The following is a 12652-nucleotide window of genomic DNA, read 5'->3' on the forward strand; positions in this document are numbered from 1 at the left end:
ACGATTTGCATTTGAAGGGGTACGAGAGGTTGAGTTGAGAGTTAAGGGCAAATATAAGAGCAGAAAGAAATAAAAGTCATACGCTTGTTAGTCGTTGGCACTTGGCAAAGCGGCGTCTAGGGCGAAGTGAAGTCAGAGGCGAAGGCGAAGGCAAAAACGCTGGCGGAACGGTGCGAAGCGGGTGTCAGAGCGGAGCGGAGCGGAATGTCAAAAGGCGGCGCAAGGAACAACAACAAAACTAAGCAGAACTAAAACTAACTACAGTTGTAAAGCTGCAATGTCTACCGCAGTAACAACAAAACCATTCTTCATTAGTGTAAGCCTAAAGTGTTTGGCAAGTGTAGAATAAGTTGTATATAGCAGCAATATATGTATTTAATTGGCAACTGTAACCGATAGACACTGGCCAAAGCCGTATTTAATCGTAGCCCACATAAAATAAAGCCTATCTTAAATTAAACGCTTTTTAATTGCGAATTCACAACACTTGAGCTGAACAACATTGCGTATACGCAACAAACAGTACGAGGAATGTTACAGAGTGGAAAAAAATAAACAAAATATCACTTGCAGCGTTCGTGCAGGCGAGTATTATATGAGGAATAAATATTAAAAATAAATAGAATAAATAGACTGAATGGCGCAACGTTTTATGCGACGAGCAAATAAATTTTTCATTTCTTGTTTTGCGAGTCATTTTCATGGCGCAACAATAAACATACACCGACAGCTCACGCATGTGTATTTGTGTGTGTGCGTGTGTGTGTGCGTGTATGTATGTTTGCGTTTGTATGTGTGCGCAATGAGTTCCATTTTTTATGGGGCGTCCCACGGTTGTGTGGAGCCAAAATGGCGACGACAGGTAGTCATTGCTTTTTATTATGCATAATTTCATATTGGCTGTAATTTTGCAGAAATTGAAAATGGCAGAAACACACGGACAACACACACACGCACTCACACACACTCGCACACACAGACAGGAGGCAGGGATGCGTATGAAACAAAAGACAATTTGTTGGTTGGCACAGCACACAATACACAAAAAAGAAATAATAAAAAAAAAAAACGAAAAACAGAAGAAGAAACGAATTTCGAAATAAAATTATAGCAAATATTTTGTCATATCAAAAGAAAAGAAAATGAACAAAAAAGAAATGTTGTGCACAGACAGACAGAAACAATAACAGAAAGTTTTTGGTTTTTTTTTGTTTTGGGGCCACAACAAGACGGAGACGGGGCAGAGAATAGAAGCCCCCATCAGGTCAGGTTGTTGCAAAAAGTTTTTGCTTTTTGTATGGGCCAATGGCATGCAAAGTTGTGTGCAATGAAAAGACGAATTCATAGAATGCCTTCTCCGACAGTTCAATTAGTATATATATAAAATATAGTAGTACACAGATATACATACTGGTATGTGCGTATGCATTTCGTAGTATATACTTAAAGGTCTTAAGAGCGGTTAGGCTGAAGCGTATTTCTTATGCACAAATATAGGAAATTTTGTTGTTTACAATTTATGTATATAGGCACTTGATGGTGCAAATTTATTCAGAATTCAATTGAAATATATTTGAGACATATATAATTTATATAAGTTTGATGTTAAAAACTTAAGAAAACTGTGTTAGAATTGTAAAGATATAATTTCGAGTTTCAATTTTGTGAAACGTTTCCAAGAAAATTCACCAGTTTTGCCAAACAAACTTTTGCAGCACATTCTGTTTTTGTTTCTTTGTTGGGGATTTGTTTTGAGAAGGACATTGAGTTTTCTAATAGGTATATTGGTAACCGTAACCTAAAAGTAGCCAAAAAGAAACCAGAAAAATAGTCGATCAAATATTGAAATAGTTTTGTGTGTGTTTTTGGTTAGAAATGGTAGAAATAAATAAGAGTCCTTTAATCGCCAAGAGAGCAGCAGGACAATAGTTTTATTATACAAAATGCATACGATAAATCACTAAAGGAGCAAAAGCGTCTTCAGCTAAAAGGAATTCAAGGCATTTGATGCATGGACGCCAGGCACGCTTTCAATCTGACAGACAAAGCGAGAGAGAGAGAGAGAGAGAGAGACAGAGAGCAAGGCAAGGAGCACACAGGATGTCAGCCTGTTTGGATAATAATGACTGGTAATTTATCTGCCTTCGTTTACATTGTGTGTTGCGAGTGAGCTCGTTGTGCGTGCGTGTCGGTATGTGTGTAACACAAACATTTGTTTGCCAGCATATTTTTGGTGTGTGTGGCAACCTCGCCTTCCTCACTCCTCGCTTTTGTGTCTTGCCACACTTTGCTGCTTGTTGTGGGATTTGCCAACTGGATTTGTTTTTATGTATTCGACGGCTTTTACGCACTTTTGTTTGCAAGTCTCGCCTGGCGGCATGCCGCCAAAAACCCAAAAAAGCAACAACAAAAAATCCCCAACATTTGCTCTCCAAAAATAACTCAAATGATGGCTGCGGTTGTGCGTGATTCTGGCTTTGATTAGGAGATTGATTTTGATTCCTGATGCACAGAGGCCTTGTACCAGCTGCTTTGATTAATGAGCGAGGTCAGCGCTTTGCAGAGCACGAGAAAGAGAGGAACAATTGGAAAAGAGAGTTGGAGCCATGGCATTCAATAATTGCATTTTTAATTGCATATATAAAAAATTGGCTCATAAATTGTATTGTTACTCCGCTTTTATACCCGTTATCCATAGGGTAGAGGGGTATTATGACATTGTGCCTTCCCACAAATTGAAAAAAATAGAATAACAATTTTGAAGCTAGAATCCCGATTTTTGGTATGATTCCTTATTGATTGCGATCAGTTAAAAATTGCTTTGGCTCACCATCTCGTATATTTTGCACTCTATTTTATATTTTGAAAGTGTTACTATATATATCAATTTACCAAATATAACATATGGCATTTTCAGTATTTTTGCGGTATATGATTTAGTATATTTTAAAGATACGGCACTGTTTTGCTTTTATTTCAAATGGATAGCGGGTATCTCACAGTCGAGTGTGCTCGACTTTCTTATTTGTTGTTTTTTATTTTTGCGCCTTACTCTTTTGTTCGTTTCGCTCGCCATATTTGCTGTTAATTCATTTCCGTTATGACGGCCAACAGTGCTCGCGCGTAATTGATATACAAACACACACACATACGTATTCACATTCACCAATACACACTCAAATATATAAATATACAAAAGTATTGTTATATACAAATACACATATGAAGAAAAATGGTTGCAACTGGTGTGAATCGTATGTAACTTGTAGGACAAGCCGCCTCACAGTGAGTACAAAAATTGTACGCACACGGTGCGCACATTTTAAATGGAAATCAGTCACAAAGCGGATTTCTCTATGAAAATCGCTCAATTTGCTTAACTTTGTTATTGTTTTTGCAAGTGTTCGCATAATGTGTGCACGCACTGTGTCAGCATGTAAGTGGATGAGTGTGCGAGTATGTGTGTGTGCGTGTGTGTGTGTGTGGTTCCCCTGCATATATTTGGCTTGCATTTAAAGCCAGCAAAGGAGCAAAGGAGAGCAGCAGGTGCGGCGACCGCAGAGATTGCAACGTTGCAACACCGAGCCGAATACATTTTATAACATTTATTTAACTCCCCTCTGTGTGTGTGTGTGTGTGTGTGTGTGTCTGTGTGTGCGTACATGAATTGTTTCGTTTCGTTGCATATTACGTATACGCAACGTTCGTTTGCTTGGGTTTGGTTTCGGTTTCGAATTGGGATTGGGATTTCATGTTTGGGTCCCCGTCCCGGTCCCGGTCCCGGTCTCGGGTTTGGCTTTCATTGCCATCTCTGATGTGCCGGAAGCGTGTGGCACTGCCAACTGCATGCTGCATGTTGCATGTTGCAACTGCTATTGCAATCGCAATCGCAATCACATTGGCATTGAAAACCTGCCTCCTCTTTTAGCCTCCCGCGGCAACCAATCGACTGGCAGCAGCAGCAGCAACAACAATTGGCTTGTCATTGCTGCTGTTGTTACCATTTCCCTTACTTTTGCTGTCGATTTTAATTTCCCGTCTGCCCGCATTATATGCTACCCGTAACTTATTTAAAATGCTTCCAACCTATCATCAATTGGACTTGTCAACGAAATTTGTTGTGCTGTTTCTTATGCATGTGTTATTAACTCGATTAACTGACGTTCAGCATGTTCTACCAGTTGCAGTTGCCATGAAAAACCTTAAAGCACTAACGAATCAAATCAACAATCGAATGTAATATTGCTTGTGTATAAATGTTGCTGCTGTAGCTGCTGCTGCTGTTGCTGCTGCTGTTGGTGTTGTTGCATTTCTTTAGCTTTACCTCGGTTATAGCTATTGTTGTTGTTGTTGTAAGTGCTATAGTTGTTGTTGTTGTAGGACTGAGACTGAGTATTATAGTTATTGCTCGATCCGAGTGGGTAAGAGTTTCTATATTGCTGCTTTTGTTGCTGCTGCTGTTGTTGCTGTTGTTGGTGATAATGTTGTTGTTGTTGCTGGTGTTTGTTGAAGCTATTGTACCTTTGCACATTACGACCTAAACACACACATATATTTACACATTGATATATATACAGCAAAGTAATTATTAATCCCTTTTTTTTTTTTGTTGTTAATTTAAGCGGCAAGTTTCGGGGTCGATCTCTTTTGTGGGAAAGGGGAAAGGGGGAGGACGGAAACAGACAAGAGTTGTTGCTTCAGAGCTGTTGTTTGTTAGTGAATTGGTCTTTAAATTATATGCAAATTTATTAGAATAAAAAACACTGTTCTTTTTAACTTAACAAAAACAGATCAAGTAGTATATCATTTAATACTAGAGTGGACTTTGTCCCCTTTCTCCCACTCAAAACGACAGCTAAACTTGCAGAATGTCACGCTCCCTCATCTCATTTAAGTATTTGTAAGTAAGTATCAATAGTAGTAGTAGTAGTAGTAGTAATTTGTTGCTGTTTCAGTATCTGTGTCTGCGCTGTTCTGTTCTTTTTCCTTTTTTGGTGGACTAAACCCATTCACCTTCTGACAGAGACAGATACTCATCGTCAGCAGCCGTCTTACCTTGTTGGCCAACATTGGAGCGCGGCAATGTGGCATAAGCGTTGCCAGCATTGGGGCGCGGCGATTGCTGCTGCTGCTGTGGTGGATACGAGACCGGCACCGGTGACTTGGGCGCGGCCGCTGGTGGCTGAGAGGCGCCATAGGGACGAGCGTAGCCCTGGTTAACCTGAGAAGAGAAGAGAGAGGGAACGCAACGATTAACGATTAACTGCAACACACACGCAAGGTTCTCTGCAACATTAATGAACAAATCAGGCTAGAGCTTGGCAGGCAGCTATGCAGCATGCGGATTATGGTTAACTACTTACCCGATAGTTGGCGCCGACGCCCTTACCAGGTGGCTGAACGCTGCGTATCACGTTTCCGGTCAAGGTGACATACTCGAAAGGCTGATCAGCGCCAGCTGATGAGACGTTCACTGATGCCTGCTGGGCCGGAAGCGTATACGCAGCGTTGTCCCCGCTGATGTTGTAGTTGTTGTTGATTTGACCATAAATGGCTGACGATGATTGCTCATCCGCCACGTTGGCTGGCATTATTTCTGACTGTGCCTGAGCTTGGTTAATGCTATCAACTACTGTTGCTGCTGCTGCTGCTGCAGTTGCTGTTGCTGTTATTGTTGATGCTGCTGCTGCTGCTGCTGGTGGCGTTGCTATTGCTGTTGCTTGTGCCTGATGTGAATTAAATTTCAATTGATTAGCAAGTGTTGCCGTCAACGCGGCCACATGAGGCTGCTGCTGCACTGTGCTTGCTGGTGTTGTAGTTGTTGTTGTTGTTGTTGTTGCAAATGGCTTGGCTGTGTTGTTGTGTCTGTTTGTAGTGTTGTTGTTGATGTTGATGTGGCTGGTGTTTTGGAGGGGTTGTTGGTGCTGAAGCTTATGCGCATACTGCTTCAGCAGTTGATTATACGCATTATGGTTCTTATTCTGCGTGTTCATGTCATTCTCATTCTGTGCACCTCTCAATGTTGCCGTCGATGTTGGCGGTGGTGGCGGCGGTGGCGGTGTTGGCGGCGCGTCGCCGATGCACGATGTTGCTGCCAGCATTGTATAATTATCAACCTGAGTCGGGGCAACGCCCACATCGAGCGATGTGCAGGAGCCAGACGTTTGTCGCGAGTGCATCGGCGAATGTTGTTCCATGTCCAGGGATAATGTGGATGCACTCGATGCCACCAGGCTGGGACTCAACGCTGTGCTGCCGCCCACACCCGAAGAGGACGACGAGGAGCCGCTCGAAATTGATGAGAGGCTGCTGTTTGTGCGTGTATGTTTGCTGCTGGCCTGTTGCTGCTGTTGCTGCTGTGGGACAGAGGCTGTGGCTGTGGCTATGAGTGTGGCTGTAGCTGAGGTTGAGGTCGAGGCTTGTGTCTGGTTTTGGGGCAACAGCAGCAGCTCCTCGGTCTCGTATTGCAACAGCTGTGTGGGCGACGGTGGCGGCGGCAAAGGCAGCTCAACAGCATTGTTGCAGTTGCTGCTCTCGGGCTCTTCTTCTGCTGGATCAGGCATTGGCATTGGCATTGGCATTGGCTCGGACTAATGTGTTAATACACGAACGCGTGTTAATGGGCAGGGCAGGGCAGGGCGAGTGCGAGCAGTTTGGATCGAAGGCGAGCGTCACGCACGTGAACAACAACAACAAACAGGAGGAGGATGATGCGTTGCGGATGCAGGAGGCATGTAAATTGATGCACAGTTAATAAAGGCAGTTAATTAAAATGCAGAGCAAAATGTGTGCGAGTCTCTGTGCGTGCAGTATAAAATTTATGTGTGTGTGTGTTTGTGTGTGGCTTTAAAATGTTTTCAAGTTTCGCAAGTCAAGTGACAACCCATGTGGCGTATGAGCAATGCAATGCAATGCAACGCAATTGCACTAAAAATAGCTAATAGGTCAAGGTCAATTCTTCAGCTAAAGTTAGCTCTTTTTCCTCCCCCACTAGAGTCGAAAAAAAGTGTAATTTAATCCGCAGAGTAATCCAATTGATGGGCAAAGATTATGCAACACTTTAAATCACACAATTTTCAAATTATCGATTTACAAACGAACTTGAAACTTTTATTAACAGACACTTTAAGCAAACTCGTTCAACTCCTTTCGTCTAAGGAGTTTTTCTTCGATATTTTTCTTCACTTTTTCTGTCGAAAACTGATTTTTTGAACTAAAAACGAATTTTTGACTGCAATTCGCAGTGGCGAATCCGCGATGGCTGCGTGCCGCGGACACGAGTCGAAGTCGTAAACTGAACGTAAATTCGCCAAAAAGATTCCACTGCGGTGTGTGTCTCTCGACTGTTTTGCAGCTGTGTGTTTTTTATAGCCCTAGTACAAAAACAAAACACACACACATCAAGTATATTTAGCATTTAGCCATTTAGCAATTCAGCAGCCATTGCACATTTCATAGAAATGCGCTGGCCGCAGCCAGAAAAATATACAAAAAAAACGAAAAAAAAAAACAAAATAAATAAATAAAAAAGAAAAGAAAAAACCTCTCGAACAACTTTGGCTGCAATTGCAACTGGCAATTTGCTGTTTGCCAATCGACAATCCCACAACACAACACAGCGACAGTTGCTGTTGCTGTTGGGGCAGCCAAGTGCGATAAATACTTAAGATGAACCCTCAAATGCTCAAAATTACTACAGCCGCATTTACTTGGCTGGCTATTTATAAAAATACATCGTTTCGTGGGCGAGAATCACAGCCCTAATTTCGAATTTGAATACTCTTGTGAGTCTTGCCGTGCCACTTTGGCAAGTCTGGCACTAAACTAAACAATTCTGACTGCAACTATTACAAATTGTGTAAGAAATGTTAAATCTGGCATTAGGCACTGTGGATCATTCAGAGATCATTGCTAGCTAATGAATGAGTTTGATTTTATTTGATTTAAAATAAAACTAAATAAACAAATTCAGACTCAATATTATTTTAATGACCCTAGTATTATTTATTAAACATATATAATAAGATTATCAATAAACGAAGTGAAGTGACTTTGTATTAAATGCATTAAAACATTGCTTAATTTATAGAATATAAAATTCGAAAAGCTGTAAAGATTTAATTTAACTCAATCTGATTCAGATCAGCTTAGAGCTTAATATAAAAAGTAATTAATTAAATGAAGTGGCTAAAATTAAATTAAATGTAACATTGCTTTATTACTGGAAAACATTCTGATATATGTACTTATATTGTTGATATAATTTATAAATACTGTTTGCAAAAAAGGCAGAAAGGAAGCTCAATTTAAACTTCGCGGTCTTTATATTTCTGGACTGTTTTCTGATATCTGAACGAAAGTTTATTTCAATATTATTATCAGTAATATATTTGCGTGTGCGTTTACCAAACGATCAAGAGTTCATTTTCGGATTCTTACAATGTCTCATTTGTTTGAGCTGAGAAGTGTGATAAAAATATCTACGATTCTAAATTTATTAGATACGTTTACAACAATTAAGAAAAAAAGAAAGATGTACTAAAAACTTAATGTTCCTAGTTAATGCCTATTAAGTAAAGCAAATAAAACCAACGTTTTGATAATTTAAGATCCTCTCAGCCGAATAAAAGTAATTTTCTTGAATGAATTTGCATTCAGTGTATTGCTCATCAGTTTGTAACAAAATCTTTGAGTTTCTAATTGAGTTGTAAGGAATACTAGAATGCATTGCTCAATTTTCGCCACAATTTGATTTGAATGGAAAATATTTCAGAGACTGCTGCACATCAACAAAATGTAAATAACAATAGTAAAAAACAGTAAGCAAAATAACAATAATTGCAGGCATATAAGAAACAATGAAACTAAAACACACACACATAATGTATACACAAAAACAACACACACACACACATACACAAACACACACACACAGAAAGAAGTGTGTCATAAGTGAGAAAAGAACAATAACACACAAATGCATAAAGTTTAACATTTTGTCGTTTTTATCGCTTTTGGCCAAAATGAGAAAAGTAACCAAGGAGAAAGAAAAGTCGCTGTCTCTGTCTCTGTTTCGGGCTGTAAAATGTTTAAAGTTCATTTTCGTTTTTCTTAACATTTTTCTTCATTTTTTTCGTTTTTTCTGTTCTGTTCTGTCTTGTGTTTTCTGTTGCGTTCTTTGCTTGCCTTGAAAGTTTCTGCATTACATTGCATTTTTCTTTTGGCCAGATGATTTTGAGCATTTTAGCATATGGATGTCTGCCGCAAGCGAATTTTGCTATGAAATTTATGCAAACATTTTGCCAGCAATATGATAAAATTGATTGTAAAAACATGAAGAGCAAAGGGGTGCAGAGGAGGGGACGAACTGGGGGCGCATCTTCAGGTGCGCATCTTTATATAGCAAGGGGTTTACCCAATTTTGTTGGGTTGCTTGTTTTTCTCCTCTTTGCTTCATCTCATTTCATACTTGACTCAAGCCATTTACTTTGTGCACTTCTGTGTTCGTGTGTGTGTGTTTGTGTGTGTGTGTGTCAGACAAGATTGTTTTTAGCACGGCAAAAGCACAGAAAACAGTTAAAAATATCGTAAGTGAAGAGAGGGGAAAACTTACCGGCGCCGGAGTTGGAGTTGAGTTGCCATTGGAGTAGCCATTGTTTTGGCCATAGCCATGGGAGTTCAAGGCCGATGAAATGGTGCTGGCACTCAGCTTGGTGTTACTGTGGAAAGTACATTCAAAAATTGCAATAATATTGATTAGCAAATATTGAAGTGCAATTTAATTGGCCAATGCCCAATCTAATTGGACCTTTTTGGCCCTGTTGTTAGTCATGTTTGCACGGTTGAGCCCTTTAATTAAGTGCGATTTGGGCGATTTGCACGAATTTGTTTCGATTTGTTCATTTGGCCCCAAAAATTCGAAATTCGACTAAAATCAAAGCTAACTTCGAAACAAAATTCCAATGCAAATTGGGCAATGCATTCCTCGATTTTCCTCGTCTGTCAAGCGTATGCAATACTTTTTTGTACCCCCACAAAATGTTGACCACACTTTGGCCAGCTACATATATGATATATCTATCTCTTATGTATGCCGTTTGTCTGCAATTTCATTTAATAAAAATTTGGCTGTTGCAGTCTCGCTGACACGTCAGCAATCAGTTGTCAGTTTGCGTGTCCACAGCAGATGCAAAAAGTGCCATTCAATCTGCACTGGGGAACTGGGCAGAGGGAAAGGGGAAGAGGGAAAAAGGGAACTACATCTTCCTGCACCCTTTCCGCGAAATGTCAAACGTGTTTTGGCATATCCAAAAATATGCATTTATTTATATTGCATTTTCATATTCATATGCAATCATATACGTATACGTATTCACATTCGTGTTGCATTCATATTCATTTACGCTTTTTCTTGGTCTGACCAATTGGCCTTAAAACTGCCAGGAAAACGTCAAAAATATTACCAATCGTCAGCAAATAAATGTCATAAATGTAAAAGAGGTCGAGGCTAGTCGATACACACTATCGGTGTCGATAGACACTAAGCTATCGGTATCGTCTATAGCCTGAAGTAGAACAGTAGAAGAAGCAACAGGAAGCAATATTACTTCAGTTTAATCAAACCATACTTTTATACATATATATTATTAATCATGCAACATATTAAATAACCAAAGGTTATCTTATTAATCAACTTTACATTAATAAACAGTCTTATACCCTATTTACACCAAGTGCATTTGCTTCAATGATGCGGTTCTATAGGGGTGGAAAAGTATAGAAAGTCTTGTAGGAAGAAGTTTAATATCAAAGGCAACAGAAGCAAATGAATCGAAGTTGAGCAGCTAAATAAATTGTGCGACGCTGAGGGCACTTAAAAAGAAAAAGTTTTATAAATTGTATTTATAATTCATTAATTGACTCTACTTATTATCGTTTTGCATCAAAATAAGCATCTTTGATCTAATTGATTGTCTTGACAATTTTCATTAAATATTTTCTTATGCCTCCTACTTGTACAGTTTATGGATTGATGCGGCGGAAGATTCTACAAAAATTTTGATGCATACCATCCTAAACTGAGTATAACTTTCCGCCCAATAATTTGTGTATCGGGTACTTTTAGTTTGATGAACTTACGGCTTAATTGGCACTGGAACATAGCCCTCGGTGCCAGCTGGTGGATGCTGAAGAGCAGCCTGCTTGGCGTGGATGTCGCAGTAGAGCTTGTTGTTGAAGTTGTAGTAGCCCTGGTTCTTCAGGGATGTGCCACAAGTAGCGCACTTGAAGCATTCCACGTGCAGGTTCTTGTCCTTGATGCGCACAAACACGCCGCTAAGAATTAAGATTGAAATGCACAAATTAATCGATAGAATCGGGGAAAGGGGAAAGGCTCTTCAAAAATGATCTGAATTTTAAAATTTTTCATATTTATCATTAATTTGAAAAGCCTTTTGCATTGTGTGTATACACGATGATGGCGATGACATTAAAGTCGTTTAATTATGACAGTTAGTTTGATCAAGTTAAAGCTGGTGGCGTTAGTCAGTGCTAAATAAATGAGATAAATATGCTTAATATCAAATAAAATACAATATGTAAAAAGCTATAATGCATTATCGAATTAAGCTCATGAGTCGTCAATGGCAGCCAATTAAATTGGCATACAAATTAATACAAATGATGATATTCCCGTGATGCATCCACCTGGATGACAGCAAATGGAGCGGAGGGGGCGCAGACGCAGATGCAGACGCAGGTGTTGGAGGCGTCTGCATAATAATGTGTGTGGACTGCATAAATTTAAACAATTGACTTCGAAATAAAAGCAAATTAAAATGCGTGCACACACAGAGACCCACACACACACGCACACACACGGAGAGAGGAGCAGACGAGCATGAATTATCATTGAACATGGAACAAATCCTTACACAATGCCCACGCCGCACAATTGACATGCCGGATGTCCGCTGGCGGACAATGTGCGCACACCATCGGCATTGCTGGCTGCTGCTGCCGCATCTATATCCGCCTTGTAGTCGGGTCCCTGCAACGCCGGGCATATGGGCATAACAATGTTGCGCGGATCGGGCTGTTGCTCAGCCTCCTCTTGCTGCTGGGGCTTGGCAACGGGCAGACTGGGACGATGAGTTGCCGCCGGTGCCAACGTATTTTGCTGCAAATTGGTGCCGATGCACTCCTCCTCCTGACGTCCACTGGGCGGCGCCGGCGACTGGAACTGGCTGTGGGGCAGCGGCGTGCGTCGCTCGTTGCCGCCAATCGCATGGCTCTGTGTCCAGTAGAAATTGGCCGGGCTGTGCGGTTCTTGTTGTTGACAGCAGCACAAAAGTTCAATCAGTTTACAATAAAAAAAAAACAGGCCTTTGACAGAGGTTTGTGTAGCCCTGGCTCAGAACACCCCACTAGCTGTAGCCCTGCCTCAAAATCTGCTTGATCGAATACCCAATTTCGCGAGTAGTCAGCACTTTAAATCTGCGACAGTTAATGTTAATGGCAACTTTTACAATTACATTTACTGTTAATGTGAATGCAAATGTTAGCGCTAACGTTAATGTTACTGCTAATGTTAGTGTTAGAGTTAATGTTAATGTTAATTGTTAGTGTTATGGATGCGCATACACAAATGCGA

At 40.4% G+C, this 12652-nt stretch overlaps 2 protein-coding genes across 22 annotated transcripts in view; one reads left to right on the top strand and one right to left on the bottom strand.

The window, feature by feature from the left end:
* The window catches only part of LOC132793199 (uncharacterized), a 190339-nt gene that overhangs the window by 14419 nt on the left and 163268 nt on the right, over positions 1 to 12652 (top strand). The window lies entirely within an intron of this gene.
* LOC132793200 (PDZ and LIM domain protein Zasp) overlaps positions 1 to 12652 on the bottom strand; it is a 67780-nt gene that overhangs the window by 6584 nt on the left and 48544 nt on the right. For 8 of the 21 annotated variants that reach the window (XM_060802910.1, XM_060802909.1, XM_060802907.1 and 5 more), the window contains 5 exons: positions 11934 to 12327; positions 11140 to 11334; positions 9614 to 9719; positions 5364 to 5726; positions 5056 to 5221 (listed from right to left, as the gene is read on the bottom strand). In XM_060802910.1, the coding sequence (XP_060658893.1) occupies positions 5056 to 5221; positions 5364 to 5726; positions 9614 to 9719; positions 11140 to 11334; positions 11934 to 12327 (1224 nt within the window). Of the gene's footprint in view, positions 1 to 1640; positions 1799 to 4324; positions 4538 to 5055; positions 5222 to 5363; positions 5727 to 7101; positions 7262 to 9613; positions 9720 to 11139; positions 11335 to 11933; positions 12328 to 12652 lie in introns of those variants that run through there. The other 13 variants (XM_060802918.1, XM_060802923.1, XM_060802920.1 and 10 more) reach the window with 9 other exon arrangements.

The sequence above is a fragment of the Drosophila nasuta genome, chromosome 3, assembly GCF_023558535.2.
Source record: "Drosophila nasuta strain 15112-1781.00 chromosome 3, ASM2355853v1, whole genome shotgun sequence".
NCBI classification, from domain to species: Eukaryota; Metazoa; Arthropoda; class Insecta; order Diptera; family Drosophilidae; genus Drosophila; species Drosophila nasuta.